Source organism: Accipiter gentilis, chromosome 20, assembly GCF_929443795.1.
Source record: "Accipiter gentilis chromosome 20, bAccGen1.1, whole genome shotgun sequence".
In the NCBI taxonomy this organism is placed as follows: Eukaryota; Metazoa; Chordata; class Aves; order Accipitriformes; family Accipitridae; genus Astur; species Astur gentilis.
In genome coordinates this window covers 19038970-19060375 of record NC_064899.1, presented here as the reverse complement: position 1 = coordinate 19060375, position 21406 = coordinate 19038970, and the positions used below count along the sequence as shown (strand labels likewise).

Sequence of the window (21406 nt, the reverse complement as noted above, 5' to 3'; positions counted from 1 at the left end):
TACGCTAAGACAAAAAAAAGAAAATTACTGCGCCCTCGGTGCGTACGCTGCTGCCGGCAGACCTCTCGGGAGCGCGGCCCGCACTGCGGACACCGCTGTCAGAGCGTCAGCTCTTTCCCGCCCCGGGGGGCGCTTGGAAGCGGCCCGGGCAGACCGCGTCCTGCCTTGACGCTGAGCGATACCATCTCACGGGGGGGGGGGAGAGCAGAGGAAGCCTGTTTTTTTCCCGGCGCAACGGCAGAAAGGGGTTTGCTGGAAAGTGGTACGCTCCTCGTCAGGTCGCGTGCCCGAAGGACTCGGCCTCGTGTTTGTCCGCTTCCTCTGTTTCCCCCCCCTCCCGCCCCGCGCTAGGTGGGAGAGGCGAGGCGTCTCCCCAGCGCATGCGCGTTGAGGGCAGGCACTCAGAGGGGACGGAGGAGATGGCGGAGCCCGGCGCGGGCCGGAGCGGCGCTGAGGCGGCGGCGATGGCGGAGGGCGACAGCCAGGGGAATGACAGCGTGGCCGGAGGAGAGGCCGCCGCTGCGTCGTCGCCGCCGCCGCCGCGCTCCCCTCCGGCGGCCGTTGCGGGGGAGGGCGGCGGGGCGAAGCCGCTGAGCGCGGCGGAGTACGCGCGGCGGGTGCACCAGTGGCTCTGGGACTCGTACTGCGGGTACCTCAGCTGGCAGGGCTGCCTGCCCGCCCTCCTCGCCGCCTCCGCCGCGCCCGCCTGCGCCGCCGGCCCCCCTCGCGTCGCCGCCGCCCCGCCGCCCCCGCCCTCCCCTCCGCCGCCGGGGGCGGCCGCCGCCGCCTACTACAGCCCCTTCTACCTCTTCGCCCCGGCGCCGGCCCACACGGCCACCGCCGGGCCGGGCCCCCGCGCCGCAGCCCCCGCCTCCGCCGCCCCCGCTTGGCCGGGAGCGGCGGGCAGCTTGACCCCGCTGCCCAGGGCGGCCTCCGGCAGCGCCGCCGCCGGTACCAGCGGCGCCCCCAGGGAGACGGGGCGGCCGGCAGGTGAGGAGGGGCGGGCGGGCCGGGGGTCGCCTGGTGGGGAGGGGAGGAGAGGGAGCGGCCGGCCTGGCCCTCGGCAGCCGTGAGGGGAGGGAGGGAAGGGGGGTCGGCGGGCAGCGCCCGGGTGGCTGGTGAGCCGGCGTCTGCCTTGCGGGGTGGGCAGGGGGCTGGGAGCGGAGGCGTCGGCCCCGCCGGTGGAGCTGGCTCGCCGGCCGCAGCGCCTCGGGTCTCCGCGGGCCCCTCCGCCGCGGTTCGGAGGAACGGTACCTCGGAAAGGAAGCCGGGGGTTTTGCAGCATTGGGGGTCGCTGCGCTTCTGTGGGCTGAGGACCGGGGCACGTAGCTGTGCCTTGTCAAAAAAAAAAAAAAAGGTGACGGCCCAAATACCGAGTCGGTAAATCCAGAACTTATTCCCTTAGGTTTGAGGAGGTTGACTTGTGCGTACAGCTTATAACTCCAGCGCTTGTAAGGTGTTTTCGTGGATACGAAGGAGTTTATTTTTTCCAGTGAAACTTATTCTTGCGGTCGCAGGCTTGTGATGCACCTAGCTTTATATGTAGCCTGTTTGGAGGATGAAATCTAAACTAACTTTATCAGTGTTAGGGGGCTCTGGGTGCTTAAATAAAACATTTAATGAAATCGAAGCAGAGAAGTAAAAACATGCTTACCTTTAACAAGCTAGCAGCAGGACCTGAGATAATAAAAGTCTGTTATGGCTATAGTTACTGAAGACCCTGCATAGCAGCGCTTTTGTTTATATTTGTTCAAGAGTAGGACAAACTTGCTCTGATCGCATCGGAGATAAAACCTGAAGCACAAACATTTCCTCACAAGCTGAGGAGCCCATAGATGACGTTCCCCAAGTGTTTGGTAGCACCTTGAGTAATGGCAGAAAACCATGGAGCAGAACACTGCCGAAGGACTTTGGAGAAAAGCCAGATCTCGTTTCTTTCTGCAGGGCAAAGTATAGCATTACTGATCTGTAACATTATTTATAAGCTCAATGGCTGCATGTGAGGGGAGAGCGGTTTTGGTTGCTTTTTCTTTCTTTTGAAGGGAAGGGAAATCTAGCTTCAGAACTTGCTTCTTTCTTGTGTTTTTGAGCAGATGTTGTTTAAACAAGTTTAGAACACGAAGTAGTATATTCTTTAATTGTGCCCTGATTCGGAGTTATAGATTGCTTATAAACAGATATTGCCAGTCATTGAAAAAGACGATATGGACAAAGGCTAGACTGAAATGATTCTTCAATTTTTACATAGTTCCTCGGGAGCTAATTCCATATGTTAAAGGTAATTTGGGCATGAATAGCATTTCATGCTGCTGAATATGGTTATTCTGAATGCGAAATACTGTTGCAGCACCTGGCCTGCTTAAGGGAGCCTCCGTATGTGATACAACACAATTGTGAACAAAGACTGTTGTGCTGGTGCTTTGGCTCCAGATTGCAAATAGATGTATCTCGAACAGCTAAAGCGATTACAGCTCCTTCTTTTCTGCTGCAGATTATTGCCCACACAGCAGGCTGGGCCGGGCAGGTCATCTATCTGTCCCTACAGCACTGCAGTTTACAGCCTGGTGTGCTTACATAAGCTGAAATAAGTGACAGCTTATGTTAATGTTGCAGATTTTAAATTGGAATGTCAAAAAGTGGAATTGGTAACTGCCTCTTCCAGTTCAGTCTGCAGGTGTGTGTCAGAGCACCAATATTAAGCAGGCTTTTTGTGGATGGTCATCACGTTTTAAGATACTTTCTCCCTTTACTCCTCCCTGCCTTACTGCAGATTACCGCTCTTCTGCTGGGAACAGTAGGGCAAAAAGTGCATCCAAGCCTCAGCTGCCCTGTGTCTGACTGGTGCAAACCCATCTTTGTTACTAGCTTAATGTTAAGATCCAAGACTTTGAGCTGAGATGGATGCATGTTGCATTTGGCTGTCCCTGCCATACAAATAGTAACCCCTGGCAAAAGAGTGGATTTCTGGTATGAGGAACATCTCAAATCACTACAATGGAAATCTGCCAGAGTCTAACAGTTGTCAAGGTTTCTTAATATAATGGAATTTAACATAATTTAAATACTTATTTTCTTAGTCCCACTTAGTTTCTTCCTTATTCTGTCACTGAATTTAATATGTTCAAATGAAACTATGCCACTAACTTCAACAAACATGTTCCTTTTAACAGAGCAAATGAACGCTTTTATCTGGTGCTATATGCTCAAGCGGGGGTTGGGAGACTGGCTATGCTCCCTTCTGCCTTAGTTGAAGAATCTTTAATTAGAATTTAATTGACAACTTGGACATGCTTTGACAATGAGAATTGAATCCGTTGTAGTAGCTATATACGTAACAGTCATGCTGCTTGATAGTATCGATGCAGAGTGATGGGTGAAACAGGTATGGAACAAAGATATTTAAACCAAAGTACATTAGGTAAGAACTTGCTCTTACCTAATCACTGCTTCATTATACTTAACCGATTTAAAAAGCGCCCAAGTGCCATGGGCGTTCAGCTTTGCTTGCATAGCTCGGGAGGCTGGGGATGGTAGCATCAGTCTCAGCAGTTGAACTGTGGAGGCTTATTCTAAGTGAAATTTGATGATTGGAGAGAGGAACGATTTTCTTTCCTCTCCTTTTCTCCTTTCCCTTTGTGTGAGGGTAGGCATTCTCAGAAACACTAACAAACCCAGTCACTATTTTCCACAAGTTGCGTCTAGTAGTACTTGGGTATTTCAAAATGAAGTCTTGATGTGAGTCCTTGCTGGTTTCATGTGAGAGTCATGTTTGCCCTTTGGGAAATAGAGGTGTAGATGGTTCCAGATGAAATTATTTTGCAACACTATTCCTTGGAAACTTTTGCAAATACTCTTTAATGATTGTTTTCTTTGCTTTAATCAGTTGAGGTAGCATTAGCAACAAAAGCTTGTAGCTCTGACTACTTACTTTGTGTCCATTTGCACGTGGCCAATTAAATAGAAGAAATGTGTTACATTTTCCAGCTCATGATAGGGCAGCATGCTGTGTTTTATTATAATAAGTAGTCTACAGGAATGTTTATGTCAAGTATGACTAATATTTTCATCTGCTCCTGTTTCTGGGTCTGACTGGAGACAAAATAGGTTGTGTTTTACTTTCAGACAGCTGGTACTTGGTACATACGGAAGCCTTGCTGCTGAGTGATAGAGTAGTGGTAGTAGATCTAAGATCTGATGTTCCTTTTATCTTAACTCTCAGATTTACTGAAACCTGTTCTCTGTGAGGCTGTTCTAAACAAAAGAATACAAAAATTGATGCATCTTTAATGTACTTTGGCCCTTTAGTGGGGTGGGATTTTGTCTGTAATCGTAATTATGAGGGGACTCGGAGTTCTGAAAGAGTTTGATTTAATTTAAGAAGGTTCTTATAACGCAATTTAAATAATTTAGATATATTTTTTTTTTATTCGTACCCTTTTAGAAGTTTTCTCGAAGACGTGAGCTGAGATCAAGATCTAGATTATGTTCTTGCAGTGAGGTTAATGTGAAATGTTCTTTAGATGATGGTGTTTTCTTTGTGTTAGTGCAGTAAAATCTGGGTAATATTAACTATTTCTGTTACAGGTCGGGAGTTCATTATCCCTTCGCTGGCACACAGGTTCATAGCAGAGATGGTGGATTTTTTTATTCTGTTCTTTATAAAGGCAACCATTGTTTTAAGTATTATGCACCTCAGTGGAATAAAGTAAGTTGAACAATTTAAAGCTTTGTTATATATATAGCTTTAAGCTCTTCATGCGCTTTGAGGTGTCGTGATGTATATATGGTATGCTTATGCATATGATGGCACTTAACTGACAAAAGTTGAGGAAAAAGCACTGCTAGGTTAACTTCCTTTTAAATACTTACTGATTTTGGGTCAGCTGATGGAAACAAAGAATTTGTACAGGTGTCTTCGTAAGGCTTGTAAACTCCTTACTAAGGATAGATTAGACCTGCACTCTTATTTTGGGGGGGCCAATAGCAAGATCTTTAAAAAGTCCTTTAAAATTTTCAAAGAAAAGCCACTGACAAATAAACTTGTTTTTAAACAGCCTTTAAAAATGTAGTGGATTTGGCTGGGATGGAGTTATTTTTCTTCATAGCATCTCCTATGGTGCTGTGTTTTAGATTTGTGACCAAAGCAATGCTGACCCACAAAAAAAAAAATTTAGATCCTGCATGTCAGAATGTATGTACTTCTAAAATATAGCCTGACTGCTAGGAATGCCACCATGCCACAGTCTTTACTGGGTATAAGTTGGGTTTCTTAAAAAGCATGATTAAGCATTGTGTGTATCAACTATACACTAGACTGAAAGATTCTTCATTTCACATTCTTATACTCGGATGTAATCATTTACCTCAAAGACTGTTTCTTTTTTATCTGCTTCTTACTCTGTAGCTCATTTAGTTCCTCTGCTTTGGTTTGGTATAGTCAAATATTTTGGTCTGATTAGGAGATGAGAGCTTGGTGTAGTCAGTAATTCCATTACTGTACAAACACATTTGAGAATCCAAGTTCTCTGCTAAAGAACCTTCCAAATGTTGACTGACTGTAAAGTGATGCTATACAGATTAACATCTTTCAGACACCTTAAACTGCTGCTTGAAAGCTGTGTGGAAGAGCATCAAACCCCAAACAATAAATATGTCAGTGTAAATGATCAGTGGTTTTTGTTCAGATAAGTATGTAATTAAAATGCCAAACTCTGAGTTCTGTTTAGTTGCCAAAACCTCCAACTCTAACCTGACATCTTGTATTTCCATTTTGTTTTTAGTAGGCTGAGAATGATACAAAATGAAGTACTGGAAAGTACTGGGGAACAACTATATGTATGTTGCTCCTGTAAAGTAGTGAAGGTGATGGAAAGAGAGGGAATCTTTTTCAATTATTTTACAGTATATTCAATATTCCTTCTTTTGCAAGAGCCAATAAGTTGCTTACAAGTAATTTCAGAGAAACACGCTGGGTTTTGGCTTTTGGGGGTTTTTTTTGCTTGTGAGGGGGATGTGGTGTGCTTGAGGTTAGGCTGAGGAGTTGTCATGAAAAAAATACGTCCTCGCAGGTTCAAGACAGAGACCTCAGGCCAAGGTTGTATTGAAGGGAAATGCAGGTTGTGCCACGCTATTTTCTTACTTCCTTATCTTTTTTGATCCTTAAGTCTGATTAAAGAGGAGGGCAAGTAGTACAGATACAGATGGACTGTTTTGAAGTGGGACTGCCCATTTCTACACGAGTAGTAATTCTCACTTACATGCATGAGTGAAAAGTCCTTGACTAAATACATGTTTCAAGTATGTCCATTCCAGGTATCGGATAAGAATGTTAAATCTGTAGAGTTTATGTTGTGAAAATATGCAATTGACTCAAAATTGAGGCTTTGCGTAGGTTTGTTAGTTAAGAACCAACAGTTTCAATTGCTTCAAGTTAAAAGCTTCCCCTTGCATGTGAAGGTGCCTGCCTCTGGAAGAGTATGGTGAGCAGTAAAGACTACTGAGAATGAGGAACCCTGACCATGCAAAGGGAGGCTAGGTCTGCCTTGCTTGCTTAGGGAGACTGGCAACTTCTCCCTTGCATTTATGGAGCAGTGTGAGAATTTTCAGAACAATTCTGCAGCTTACTACCCAGGGACACCATTGTGCAAAAGTGGTAATAAAGAATAATCTTTTCTTAATGAAAAAGACAAAACAAACTAGGCAGCAGCTCAGAAGGAAACCCAGAGTTCTGAATTTTACTGGCTTGTTTAGTAGCAGAGAAGACAAGGAGCTTTTGTTCTTTTACTAATACCAGAGCTGAAGGAGTGAATTCTAGTACTGAAGGGGTAACATCGGTATTGGGAGAAGGATGGCTTTAAAGTTCAGTCTTATTTTGTACAGGGACATCTCTAAATTTGCTATGCATTACATCATAGAAGAAATAGATGAAGATACGTCCATGGAGGATTTGCAGAAAATGATGATAGTAGCTCTCATCTACAGGTTATTAGTCTGCTTCTATGAGGTAACTACTCATAAACAATAACTTCTATAGTTAACAGTTGTCAGTTGTTGAGTAAATGTTGAAAGAAATTCTGTCACCATTGGTCTATAAAGTAAATCCTCTGTACAGTATTTTGGATTATGTTGAAGCTTATGACATTCACATAGTTTTGATGAAAACCAAGTTTGTTAGACCAATCAACAACATGGTGTTGTGTGGAATTGAAATAACTTTTCTTTTCCAGATTATCTGTATTTGGGGAGCAGGTGGAGCAACCCCAGGGAAATTCTTGCTTGGACTGCGAGTTGTGACATGTGATACATCTGTACTTATTGCACCCAGCCGTGTGTTAGTTATCCCATCTTCTAATGTCAGTATGACAACGTAAGTGCTCTTAGCTCGGTTGTGTTGCTTTCAGGTCAGTAGCATGGAAAGCGTGTGATTTACACCATTTCTTTATTATTGGCCTTTGCAATAATTAGATTGCAAGAGCTATTGTTAAGATTCTGTGATCTAAGAATAAAATAGCAATTATTCAATCGTGAATACTTCTCAGGTTAGGTGGTAAAATAATCTTCTAAAATCTGGAGATTGATTTTTGTGCTGTGCAAAACTGAGGCACTGAACTTGAAAGTAAACTACCTACTAATGTAAGCAGAAAAGTGCAAATAAGGCACTGAATGTTTTATTCTCATTTCAGGTCCACAATACGAGCTTTGATCAAGAATTTTTCTATTGCTTCATTTTTTCCTGCGTTCATTACACTGCTGTTTTTCCAGCATAACAGAACAGCCTATGATATTGTAGCAGGGACTATTGTGGTAAGAAGAAATGGAGTCAGATGATACCAAAAGATGAGATTTCCAGACTGGTTTTGAACATCCCCTCCCACCCCCAGTAAACAAAGACCTACCCCAAAACTGAAATCGAGGTATCTATCAGAATCTTTTGCCCAAGTTAAATGGGAACTGATTCAGAAGCTAAAGAAAATGTTTTGCTCCAGTATGATGCCAGCAGCTACCTTCAAAGTATTGGGAGTTTTCATAAATGCCAAAGAAGTTTGGGAGAAACAATCCCTGTTAAATCTGGAAGTATTAACCTCCGATTGATGAGGAAGAAAATGGCTGTATTAACTGCGGAAGGGAGCTGTTCTGTTCGTCAGTCTGTGGAAAGTAAGATACCTAGAAATACTCCACCTTAAAAGACATGTCACTCCTGCAGTTTTGGATGTTGGCAGGTAATGAGAAAAGCAAGTTGATTTCCAAGCAGTTGCCTAAGTTGTATGATGAACTCGGAGGGGAAGAGAACTGCAGTATTAGACAGTAAGGCAAATCATGTTAATTAAATTGCCATGTGTGTAGAAAGAGAGATGAGCAGTGTTTATCATGTCCCTTATCTGCTTCACAGATCATATTCCCTCACCTCTTTAAGTATTTTATTAGAACATTGATGTGAAAAGTTTTTTGCATGATTGTCTCAAGCATTGTCATTTATTTCACATGTCAAAGCTAATAAAGAGGTGAAATAATAGCTGCTTTTTCTCTGGGAACGGTATGTTACACTGCAGTATTAGTGAATTGGCACGTGTAAATAATTTTGGAGCTATGAACAGTACAGATCATGCTAATGAAAGGTAACTTTTTTGCTTCTGTTTGGAGTGAAAGCACTTGGCCTATTTCTTGCATATAATACCAAGCAAAGCAACTGAATGTGTTTCAGGAGCATGCAGAAAACATTAACTGAAATGTGTTATGGGTGTAAATCTACAAATACTGGTTATTTTCACTTTATAATTCTGGCTAATTGTTTGTATATTCAGAATAACTTAAATACTGAATAAAGAAGCCTAATATTTTGCATGATACATAGCTTTGATAATGTTTATTCTCATGTTATTAGTATCTTGGAAAAGGAATATAAGCAACACTGTTAATGTTTTATTAAAATTTGAGTAAGAGTTTGGAATTCTTCTAGAGCCCGGTTTTTGTGTGTTCCTCCCTGAGGTGTAAGTTGCCACTCAGTGCCTGAAGTTCTTGCCCTACCTTCAGTTTTGAACAATGGTTTGATTGACAATAGAAATAAATGAGCTTGGTTCTCTCTCTTGTCTTCAGGTGAAATAACTTAATCAGTAATGTATTAATATTCTGCAATGTTTTAGTTTGACAAGTGGTGTTCTTCTGTGTATAAATACAATATTCTGTGTGTGCATTCTGATCTTCATTTACAGTGAATAGTGGGAGAACGACATTTTGCCATCAGTTATCTCTCCAGAATGAAGTTGCTACCTTTTTAGATAATGAGTTAGCTATTTCTGCTGAAGTAAAAAAAACACAATCTAAACACAATACTGATTTTAAAGTCTTTGCATAATCAGAATGTATATCTCATAATCAGAATGTATATCTGTATCAAAATACCTCATCATGTTGAGGGTTACTACTTTTTTACACTAATAATTTCTTACCAAACAAAAAGACTTTGGCATCTTAAATGTACTGCTAGCATTACAGCAATGTTACTGCCATGCATCACTGAAATAATAATGTTTAAGTAATAAATGGCACTAAGCAGGCCTGAATAAAGCACCTTTTGAGGCTTTTAGACCACTTGAAGTTAAGATGTTTAGCTGAAAACAAGCTTCAGCGATACCACTTTACTGTTCTTTCAAAGAATTGCACTGTTGACTTAAGCATTGAAGTTAAAAATTCAGGCATGGCAATGATCCTGACAGAAGCTAAAGCTGTCAGAACTAACTGAAGTACCTCCTAGGGTGAGTTTTGCCTATTTACAATTATATGAATACAAAAAGAATGATTGTTCTATTTACTGTAGCAGTGACCTAGAAACTAGTATTCAAGATCAGGAGGAAGGGAAAAGCAGCACTGCTGGCTAAAACTTTATCGCTGCCACTTCAGGTGTAAGGGAAAGTATCTCTTACCCTGTAGAAAAGCACTACCCCTTCCACAGCAGGTAAAGAAAACACAGTTCAAGAACACAGAGCCTGTCCATGGAAATACATATACATTATGCTGTTGTAAACTCTAGCTTTTTGTGTAAAGACAAACTAAGTGCATTGAAGATGCAGCTTTTTTCTGTTTGTAGAATGAGTATGGGGCAAGTGATAGAGCGAAGGAAAAAGTGAAGTTTGTGGCATTTTTCTGATTTAGACATCTGGAAATACATAACTGCATATAGACCCTCCACAGCTACAATGGCAGGATGTGACTGAATAGCAGCTTACTTGTGTGTTTTTACAGTCTAGCTGCTGAATATTTTCTATTTATAGAAGTACTTATTGGATCTCTACCCCTGTAAGACTCCCATGAAAACAGAAGTTAGCCTTTGTCCTCCTGTCTAGTTCATGGTTAGAAAAGTATCTCATTTTGTAATACCAGCACTGGTAATTGTACAAGTACTGAGCAGCACTGGTGGGAATGGCAGCAGTGCTAGCAAAAAAACCCAGCAATGCTTCTGAAGACAGGCAAAGCTTATGTAATTATGTGGGTCTTCTCAGTTCTAGCTGTAGCAAGCAATCGGATCTCAACCATAACCCAAATGCTGTAGCTCAGTAAAAGTTCAGCTGTGGTCCCCACACAAACTAGAGCATTTCCTCTCATTTTACTAGAAAAACATCTGTTCTCAAAGAAGCTCCTCCAACTGCTACAGAAGTGGAAAAAAAAAACCCAAATTACTCATTTGCAATGAGTAATCTTCAGTTAGAATGGTGGTGAATGGTTCTAACATTAGCACTTTTTTTTTTTTTAAATAGCTCTATAAAAATTAACTGCAACCATTGCAGCCAGACAGCTGACAAAGCTCAAAGCTTAAGTCTATGGTAAAGCTCTCCTTCCTAAGAGGGAAATTCTAAGATCCTCTAAAATCACTGTCAGTTGTAGAGGTTGGAGAAAAATGTGTGATACTGCTCAGTTTGAGTGCATCTTCTCATACAGTTAGAGCTGCAGCTGCCTTTGTGGAGAGTTAAAACTGCCAGACAGTATTTCGTAGTTTTTATTGATGGCATTTATCCCATGGTTTAACATGTTAATTATACTGTAATAAACATGGCTTTAATATTAAACTTTTCCTTATTATCCAAAGTCACCACAGTCCATTTCAGTAAATATAAAAATATATACTTAATACTTTGTACAATACTGGTTTTTGGTCCAAACAAAAATGGATCAGAAAAGCCAATAAACTTACTTTAAGAATTCCCAATTTTAAAGATTTTCTAAATGGATTTAGGCAACTTTGAATAATGGGATTTACATAAAATCTGAGACAATACTAAACAAAAATGGCCGTAACACACAAAATTAAAATTTCAATTTCACAGATTTGTTATGCCAAAAAAGTACATAAAGAAACAAAATTGTATTTACACATTTCATAATAAAATAACAAAGGCGAGACAGGTGATAAAGGGCTGTAAGAATGAAAATATAGAAATAGCATATAATTATTAAATGAAGAACTACAGATCTAACAAGTCCTTAGCATGGATCATCCTTTAATCAGTCTTCCTCTATCAGAAAATTTTAGTGCACGATACACCCAAACTCACTCACTTCACACATACACCAGCACAAACTCAGCATAGAAATCATTCGTTATCAACATCCTCTACTCTATACAGCATCCCTCGCTGATATAATTACAATTTCGAGGCGTCAGTAAACGCAGATGAGCGCACATAGTGGTGCAGATGAAGAGGTATTGTACAAGCCATTCACTGTGCAGGCTCTACTCACGGCTACAGCCAGACCATGCCGAGTCAGTGAAAGAAGTAACTTGCTGGAGTCTAAAATAGTTTTGCTTGAGAACGGCCCTGTTGCCAACTCTATTTGTTACCAAAAAAACTAACTGGGGAGAGGGGAGGGAAGGAAAGGGCAGCAGAGTTTTATATTCCTTTAGGCAGATCTGACTTCAGCTAACCCAGCATGAGGTACGATCCCAACAACTGAACAATGCAGGGTAGTAGCTGCTTCAAAAGTTGCTTTACGCATCGGGCGATTATTTTCTACGTCTAACTGCAGTCTTTATCTTCCGACCAGAAGCTGAAGATCCAGAGGCAGAGAAAACATTTTTCCCATTAGTCCTATCAAAAGAAATTAGTAGTTCAGAGTTTAGGACAGTAGCTGAAAATTCAGTAGCAGCACCAAGTAGATTATTCCAGAACAACTGTTTCATAGTCTTGTCTCACTAGTTATCAGCTGGCAACAAATGGCATATGATGAACAGGAGGAAGGGAGTTCCGGAACCCAAAAGCAATTAAAGCTCTCTCATTCAGAAGGTAAGTAGCAGCATAATGACTAGATACAGATTTTACCCTTCAAGAACAAGACAGTTTCACATAGGCCGATGTGTGATATTTCTGACAGCTAGGCTCCTTTAAAGATATCGTTGCTTAGTTAGCCAGTCAGGCTAATACAAGGAAGGATGCCCAATTTAGTTTCAAACTCCAAGGTTCATCTGAACACCTCCTGATTTAACAGCAGTAGAGGCTGAACACTGTCCACTGACATTACCCGAAGCTCAAGGGAAATTCTGATATGGTCTCTTACCCCACTGTAAATGCTGGAGGCTGGCTGAACGAAAATCCTGAAGAGCCAGAAGGCTGTGCCGGTGCTGCTGGTGCAGGAGGATTCGCACCAAAAGTAAATACTCCTGGATTATTTGGAAAGTTGAAATTCGAAGTATTACTTCCGAACTGGAATACAGAACCTGGGAAGATGGGGTTGAAGCAGAAGGCAGTAAGAAAGTTGAAATTTTAATTCATCCTTTCCAGCAAAATCCTCATGTTCTTCCCACTATCTTTAATGATTTTTGGTTTTTTGCCGGTCACTCAAGACAACAAAGTTGGGGGAAGGGGCACACCAGAAGTGCCAGATTACTACAAGAACGGTGCATAGAAGAGTTCATTCACTTCAACAGAGAATCATAAAGGGATTCTTAAAGTAACACCGCTGGCACACTGATAATAAATTGTTTGCTAACTTCTGTACCACCATTAAGTTTATACCTATGCATACTGAAGTTTAGTAATAAAGTCTTAAATTACAGTACTGAATCACATAGACTTATATTTAAGTAAACTGTGTTCATGCAGTCGATCTGGGGACTTCTTTTTATTTAATGTGCTAACACAGCACCTCACCTTAAAAAAAAAATAATTCCTACCATCAAAGTAACTAATAAGCAACACAGACAATCCAGGGAGATTTTTATCTTTACACTGCTACCTGATTAATGAAAGACTGACTCAATAACATGGTGTACCAATTAATCTACTGATTAGTACAAAAATGTCGGTTACTTTTAGTAGAGGCTATTTTGTAAAACTTCTGAGAGGAAAAAAGGAGGCTTTTGCCTTTAAGTATTTGACGTGAGGGTATCAAATACATATGTTCTGGCAGTGTGTTTTTCTTTTTTAATAATTACTAGTGTGGAACAGGTCTTTCTTACACTTAAATTATAAGGATCATTCTCTGACCCCTTCCTACGGTATTTTATACTTCATTAGTAAAAAGAACTTTATTTAAAGTCTTAACCCATAAATGCTTAAAAATAATTCTGACCATATTCTTACACAACAAAGCCCCCAATCCAAATAAATTGCCAGAGCCTGTTAATGAAGTCAACGAAGAACTACTCTAACAAATCCAAAAATAGTAATTTTGCAGTGCCTCTGCCATTCTGGTTTCTACAATCTTACCAGCGAATACCTCCATGGTTTTCAATGCTTCCTTTTAATCACTAGACTTCTCAAGAAAATAACCCCAACATTTAGCGGCAGGGTTGCAACCTCCGTGTCTGCTAAGTCTTGTGGAGAAGGCTTACTGTGAAGCTAGCATACCTATGGCACATCCTCCACAGTCAGGAGACAGACACAAATGACTTAACTCTGTACCCATTATTTTTATGGAGGGCAATTCTTACACTTAAATATGCACACAAGGCAGAAGTCTTCTTTCTCCATACAATTTAAGGTGCACTTAATGAAAAATGAAATAATACATACATAATCTTTGAGACCAAACGGGAAGAGACCAAAAATGTTTGGCACTCACCAGCACTGGGGGTACCAGAGCCAAAACCAGGCTGTTGGGTTGCTTGCTGTCCAAACACAGAGGGCTGAGTACTGCTCGTCACTGAGCCGAAGGCAGGAGGAGCAGGCTGAGTGCCAGCTGAAAACAACGTTGTCGACAGCGATCCAAAACTGGGAGCGCTTGGCTGGCTGGACCCTTGGCTCTGGCCAAATGCTGGTGGCTGGCTGGCGCCAAATGCTGGGCCGGCAGCAGGCGCTGCAGGCCCAGAGCCAAACAGAAATGAAGAGGACGACCCTTGGGGAACAAGACAAATATCAGTATATGCCGGCTTTCCCCCCCTGCCGCCCCCCAAGAATGAATCTAGAAACAAAGGTTCTAAAACCTCATGTTTCCCAAGTCTGGTAGCTGAATACTCCTCTTAATTTCAAACTAATTGTGTGAGTATATAAAACAAATACTACATCAGCCACAACAGGAATTGCACCTTTTCTTGTAAGTAACATGACAAACACCATGTTTAACAAGAGTTGGAGAAAATTAAATCTCAAACACACTGGCTGCCTAGACTCAGATTACTGCATTAACATTCATGTTCTAGAAACACATTCCCACAAATAGTACGTTTTAATTTGTATTTACGAAAAGCTGTTTGTATCACATAGGAAATATTCATTCAAATTGTATTTTTCAAACATGCAAAATACGGCTCCTCACTTATTAGGATCAGGAGAACATGAATCTTTCTTGTCAGCAACTGCACCCCTCCCTGCCCAAGCGTTTACCATTATCAACTTCCAGAGGCCAAATCAAGCTTGCAGAGATCTCTGTACCCAAAAACTTGGTTTAGCAGAGTAATTCTCTACATAACAGCAACAGACAACCAACTCATTTGTTTAGCTGCTTAGGTTCTGCATGGCCAGCAGAAATACCAAAATGAAAATATGTGACTGAACAGTGACTCTGAATGTACACAGCAGATCTGGTATTCAAAAGGGGACATTTTAAACAGCACTATTTACGTAATTTAAGCAGCCTTCATGCAACAGAAAATACCTGCTATTGCACCATAACTTGGAATGGCTGACTGCTTCTCTTTCCAAGAAGATTGAACCAGATATACAGTAAAAGTTAACATATGCTTCTCCATAAAAAAAAAAAAAAATCCTTCGTGAAGATGTTTGAAATATAGCATCACCTACTAACAATATGACACTGAAAGTTACTGATTTGTAAGCAGGTTAAATTGATCTGCTGGTTGTTATAATGTAGGGCTGTTCTCTCTCTGTTTCTGATACACAAAAAAGTGTGCAAATTTAATTTCTATGAATGACAAGGTTAAACAATCAGATCAAACTAGATGAAATCTCTTCCTCACATGTTCAATCTTATTTCCAACATACTGCTAGGCTAGCAGAAATACAGATGATTTGGTGGACTTAGTCTTGTGTCATACTGCTAAATTCATGCAGCAGGGTAACGAACATTAAACATGAAGAAACTATAAATTCTTATCTCTGTCTTCTCTACATTGCTAGAAAATTAAAAAACACTGGCCATAATGCTTACTAGAAACCAGTCCTTAAGCAGCAGCAGTGTAGAGGTACTGTGTTTATATATACTTGTGAAGGAAGGATTTTGCAAATCTTGACACTATTTACAACAGTTGAGAGTTTTAGGTACAGGAGAGAAAAATCAGGGAAGCTGTAATTCATTGACTTCTAACTGTAAGCACTGGACTGATAGTGAGAAGAAAGAAACTATCATTCTCATGGTGAAAAGTTCCTATACAAATTGAAGTCCAGTAAAGGGTTGTCCTTTGCCTAAAACAATGCTGCTGCCAGTTCATTCCTAAACTGTATTTCCCAGACTGTGAAACACTGAGCCCCAATTTATATTGTTGAATATAAATACTCAATATTTTTCTCTACTTCCATGCATTCGGCCTACACATTCTCCAAAGTAAATTATTCATGAAACAGTACTTCCTTGGTCCACTACGTAATGGCAAAAATGAGAAGAGCATCTATTTAAAATGTACCTGTTGAACTTGATGTGGTTGTGGCTCCAAAGGTAAAGCCTGGAGTTGCTGCATTGGTACTGCTGGCTCCTGAACCAAAGAGAAATGAAGCAAGAGCCGTGCCGGTGCTGGAAGATGTGGTTGCTGGTTTGTTTTCTTGAGAGAAGCCAAATGACTGAGATGCTGCAGATTCTGCAGAATTGCCAAAAACAGAGCTGCTCACAGTGTTGCTGGGTTGTCCAAACACAAAGGGAGCGGGAACTGGCTGAGGATTTGAGGATGAGATGGTGCTGCCAAACACACTGCTGCTGTTGGCCGAAGTGGTGGGTATGACTGTGCTGGAGGAACTTGAGCTCAAGAAGCTGAAGGATGGCTTTGCTGCTCCTTGATCTGAAAGGAAGAACAGAACATAAATGACCACAGAAATGCCAAATGAAGTACAGGAAGTAGACTCCTGTTTCAATCACCGTACAAAAAGCAGTCCTGAATAACACCTCAACTACTATCCCAGCTACTGTCACTTCATAAGATCCAGATTTAATGTGCTGATTGCTGCCATCCATAATTAAAGCCACGGAAGAATTGTGAAGAACAAGGACACCACTGCAGTCTAGGCTTCATTGGTTAAAAACATTAAGTACTGGCTGTCATTACCTGAACCAGCATTAACCAGTACTTCTGAACTCTTCAAACAAAAATGTATTTCAGATGTTCCTGGAAGAACAACATCAATCACCTCTAACAGTTTTATGGCTTTGCTCAATGGAGTACTGAAAAACAGAGTGATACAGTTGCATTTGTAGCTTGTTCGAAAATACAGCCCTGTCCCTACAGCTTTAAGTCAACCAAAGCTTACCATCCTCCAGCCTAACTCTTCCAAGCTTAAGCACCAGCAAGACCTGCTTTTAGGAGCAACGGAGAACAACTCTCCATTAAGACCACTGTTATAAAGTACTGAGTGCAGCTTTACACACTTAAAATAGAGCTCTCTTTTAAAGTCAGTCATTCTTCAGCCTTCCCTAAGCTGCTAGTCCAATTCTCATTATTAATTTGTGATCTTGTTTTCAATTTCCCACTATCTTTTTTCCCAGCAGTTATGGCCCCTTTTCAGCTATGCCATTTTTAAGGCAATATACCATTCTTCAGAACACTTCTTAAAATTTCCTTTTTGCACAAGGTGCTTCATTAAATTTCCATGATTAAACCAAACTCCAGAACTTTACCTGGCAGGTAAAAAAAAAACCAAAACAACAAACCAAACAAGTAATAAACCAAACCCAACCTCAACTCCACCACCACACCCATCTCCCCTCCTCCAAAGCCCACAACCCTCCAAAAACCTATCTGTTCAGTAGCAGTTCAACCTAAGAATACTGTGATTAAAACCAGTATAACCCTATGTATTGCTTTTATTCAGGGTCACTTACTGATGTCCTTTTCTATATATCACTTCAGAAATTAGAAACTAATTCTGTGCTCTAAAACACAGTTACTAAGCCATACAAATGGAATTTAACAGCCAGAATTTTTCCACGCAGTGATCACCACTTACCCACTGCAGACTTTCAACAAATTAAAGGAATACAAAACTGTGTAATATCTATGAAGTGATTTTTATACCTTTGTAGCAGTAGAGAAACAGCGGTACACCCTGCAGCATAGCTGTAAGTACATGGCAATAAGATATTTCCTCTCTCATCCCTTTTCACTATGAAAAACAGCCCTAGTATGAGGCTTCTATACTGCACCATACTACAGATTTTATCACCAGCTGTGCTGCTACCACTGAGACAATACAACTTCTGTGTTCATACAAGAAGCGATATACGTTCCTTAAGGTGTGGCAATTTTTTTTGTCTAAACGTAGTGTTAACTCATTGAAATCTAAAATGGACTTGCTACATATTGTCTACACACCCAACAACCAGAACTAAAGACAGGCTGCATATAGTAATTAAACTTTTTCTAAAGCTCTAATGCATGAATATATCAAATCCCATAGATTCTGTCCAGTATGGCTTCAGAGGTATTATCTGATGGACACGAACAGACAACTGAAGACAAAAGATGTTCTGTTTACCTGAAGTACTGGTTTGAGCCCCAAATGCAAAAGACGGCTTTGCCTGCTCAGTTTCCTTCTCTGATGGTTTAACAAAACTAAAATTGAATATAGGTTTTGCTGTGCTCTCCTCTTTGGTATGCTCTGACGTCCCAGCTGCAAAGATAGGTTGTGCCTTTAACTCTTCATTGTCAGCTTTCTTTCCAAACGTTAATGGAGCAGCAGAAGTGACAGAGTCCTGTTTCTCTTCTGTCCTTCCCAAAACAAACTGTGAGGCAGGTGCAGACTCCACACTGCCAAAAGTGAAGCCTCCCTTTGTTGAAAGAGTTTCATCCTTTTTCTCATCTGACTTCTTAAATGCAAGAGCAGGTGATGCTACCTCCTTTTCTGCCACAGTTCCAAAAGTGAAGCCACTGACTCCGGTTTTATTGTCATTAGTAGCTATGGAAGAAGTAGAACTCGTGCCAAAACCAAAGCCTCCCAAAACTGGCTCCTCTTTCTTTTCCTGCTGTCCCAGGCTTGCTGTCCCAAACTGAAATGTTGAAGGAGCCTGACTGCTTGTAGATGGAAGTCCAAAGGTAAAACTGTTACTTTTACTTTCTTTTTTACTGTCTTCTGATTTAGAGTCTGAGGAAGAAACTCCAAATTTGAAGTCCCCTGAACTAGCAGGAAACTTAAATCCCCCAGTCACAGTGTTGGAGGATGCAGATTCAGATGCAATGCCAAACTTGAAGCTCCCTTGTTCTCCAAATTTAAAATTTCCTGTGCTACCTAATGTATGAGAAGATTCAGAGGAGGATGACTGGACACCAAATGTAAATGATGGCATTGCAGCATTTGTGGACACAGTAGCAGTACCAAAACCTGCAGAAGAAGTAATAATGTTAAGTTTGCAACATATGATGTAATACATGTAATGCAGACTTTAGCTACATAGCTGGGAGTTGTCCTGAACTTCCCAGAGACAAAACTGGGGAAAAAAAAAAAAACAAAAAACACAAAACACAAAACAAAGAAAAAAACTCCACACTCTCTACATACACCTTTTCTCAATGGTATTCTTCTGTCCACCACATGGCTTTGAAAAGTGTACTGCTAACTTCTTTGAAAGATCATGCTTTTGGTCTAAACTCCAAATGAACAAAACATAAGGCTTGTAAAGAACAACTGTGTCATTAATACAAGCTTTACTCTAAGCAGCATAATCTTTTTCTGGGGAAAGGGTGTGGAAACATAGGTACGTTACCTTACTTAAGCAATATTCCTAGAGGAAAAAAGAACAATTTTGCCATACCTCAAAAAAAAAAACCACTGTACTTTAAAAAAAAACCCTAAATTAAAAATAACTTGCAGAATGCACACATTTGTTAAGTATTACCTTTGAGCTCTGCTTTGGTGCCTGGCTTTGCACTTTCACAGGCTATACATTTTGTAGCTTCTGCTTTGTTTTGGACCAAGCAGACCTCACAATCCCAGCTTCCTTCAGGCTTCTTGAATTTGTCTAAATCCAGAAATCCTCCAGCAGAAGCAGAAAATGCAGAAACACTGCTACTGGTCACAGGCACTGAACTCCCTGAGAAATAAGCAAGATAGTTAATCATCCTGCTTAAATGATAAAGTGAATATGAACTTTGTAAGAAACTCTTAAATGCTCACTGAAATACAAAGTGGACAAGCGTAACAGTAAAAAAAACCCCTCAAACTGCAAGTTAATTTCAGTCAAACTCCATCTGAGAATGTAAACAATAGAAATATCTAGATTAAGCATAAATTGAACCAATGACATTTGAACAGCAACTACAGTTTATACAATACAGCAACATATTTCAGATGTAAATTAAAGATACTGTCCTCAACTAAAACTACTAAAATAATTTCTCGTGACACGAGTAACCCATAGTCAAAGTTAGCACTGCTCAAGTTGATGATCGCTGTCAAGTGATGTGAGGCTGAGAATTTATCAGAATGATTCATCACCAAATAGCAAAGACAGACATGTTCAAAACTACACCATGACAAAAACAAACAAACAAACCAAACCAAACAAACAAAAAACCCAACCAAACAAAAAACCTCAACCAACCAACCAAACAAAAAACCCAAACCAAAAAAACCAAACCCAAACCACCAGAGAGGAACAAAAAGCTTCCAAACCTACAACTCTGTGTTCACTACAAGCTACAGTGTTTTCAACAGCAGCAGAAACCTCCATAAAGAGGCCCAAAAGACAACACTTGCCTTCTGATTTTTCTCCTCTGTAAAGGAAGAGATGTCACTTGATGCTGCACCCCAACAGAAAGCTTCAGCTCCATAAATGTAAGGACTGAAGTGGACATCCAGAAGGCACAAAAGCACCACATAATTGTCATGTTCACCCACAGTTTTAAACCACTGAGGGTGGCATTTAAGACAGAGGCAGAAAATAACGTCTCAAATTCAAAACAGTGAATTCCGGAATGGGTCTTATCTTCCACAGCACATCCAGAGAATTTTTATCCTCTCATTTTACTTGCCTCACTCACCCCCTTGACACATGTAATATAACTGTGCAATTCTCTGCACCACAACAGTCACAGCAAACCCCTCACACTTTCAAAATTCCTCCTCGCAATGGCTAGAGTCTCAGACAAAGGTGCCAGCTAATCACTCTGAGGGCTCAAAGTCCATGAGAATAAAGCTCCCTCTGAAATACATTATCTTATCTGAAGAAATTCCACTCTTACTGTACAGGATGATTACAAAAAGCACAATCTAGTCCACCCTAGATTTTGCACACCACCACCCCTCCCAGATATATTTGCAATGGTAGTTTTTGACATAACAGTATATATTAAATGATATTAAGAGCCAATGAAAGTTAATACTAAAATAATTATTTGTGCTCTAAAAACAATAAACCCACCACACTCAAAATCGACTACAATCACATATAACAGGAAACAACCCAGGGCTGCACTGAAGGCGGCGCACACCTCCCCAAGGTCTGGAAGGACCTCCACCTTCCAGAACAAGGTCACCCGTGTTCTGGAAGGCTACCACTGGCCTTCACAGCCATAGCTGAACATGCAGTTTTGTTTTAGCATAAGACAACTACTTAAAAACTACACTGGCTTGAAATCTGGCTTCATACCTCTGCTCAAATACACACAAATGCTGAGTGTAGACTTTTTTAGCCATGTTCTGTAAACACTGTTTCTACTTACATTTTGAAAGAGAAAAAAACCCAGTAATTTTTAACTCTTTCTATGGAGTTCACATTTTTCCCCAATGAAAATGAGTACATTGGTTTTACGTTAATT

General features: G+C 40.9%; 2 protein-coding genes across 4 annotated transcripts in view; one reads left to right on the top strand and one right to left on the bottom strand.

The window, feature by feature from the left end:
• The first annotated feature begins 407 nt into the window (after positions 1-407).
• FAM8A1 (family with sequence similarity 8 member A1) lies at positions 408-8947 on the top strand. The gene is made up of 5 exons (XM_049824025.1): positions 408-990; positions 4585-4705; positions 6880-7003; positions 7227-7366; positions 7683-8947. The coding sequence occupies exons 1-5, from the start codon at positions 420-422 to the stop codon at positions 7825-7827; spliced, it is 1101 nt and encodes a 366-aa protein (XP_049679982.1). The 5' UTR covers positions 408-419; the 3' UTR covers positions 7828-8947.
• A 2027-nt stretch (positions 8948-10974) lies between these two features.
• The window catches only part of NUP153 (nucleoporin 153), a 46417-nt gene continuing 35985 nt past the window's right edge, over positions 10975-21406 (bottom strand). For all 3 annotated transcript variants that reach the window (XM_049823998.1, XM_049823999.1, XM_049824000.1), the window contains 6 exons: positions 19486-19680; positions 18129-18971; positions 16070-16438; positions 14053-14325; positions 12547-12706; positions 10975-12080 (listed from right to left, as the gene is read on the bottom strand). In XM_049823998.1, coding sequence (XP_049679955.1) covers positions 11996-12080; positions 12547-12706; positions 14053-14325; positions 16070-16438; positions 18129-18971; positions 19486-19680 — 1925 coding nt within the window. In that variant the 3' untranslated portion in view covers positions 10975-11995. The remainder of the gene's footprint in view (positions 12081-12546; positions 12707-14052; positions 14326-16069; positions 16439-18128; positions 18972-19485; positions 19681-21406) is intronic.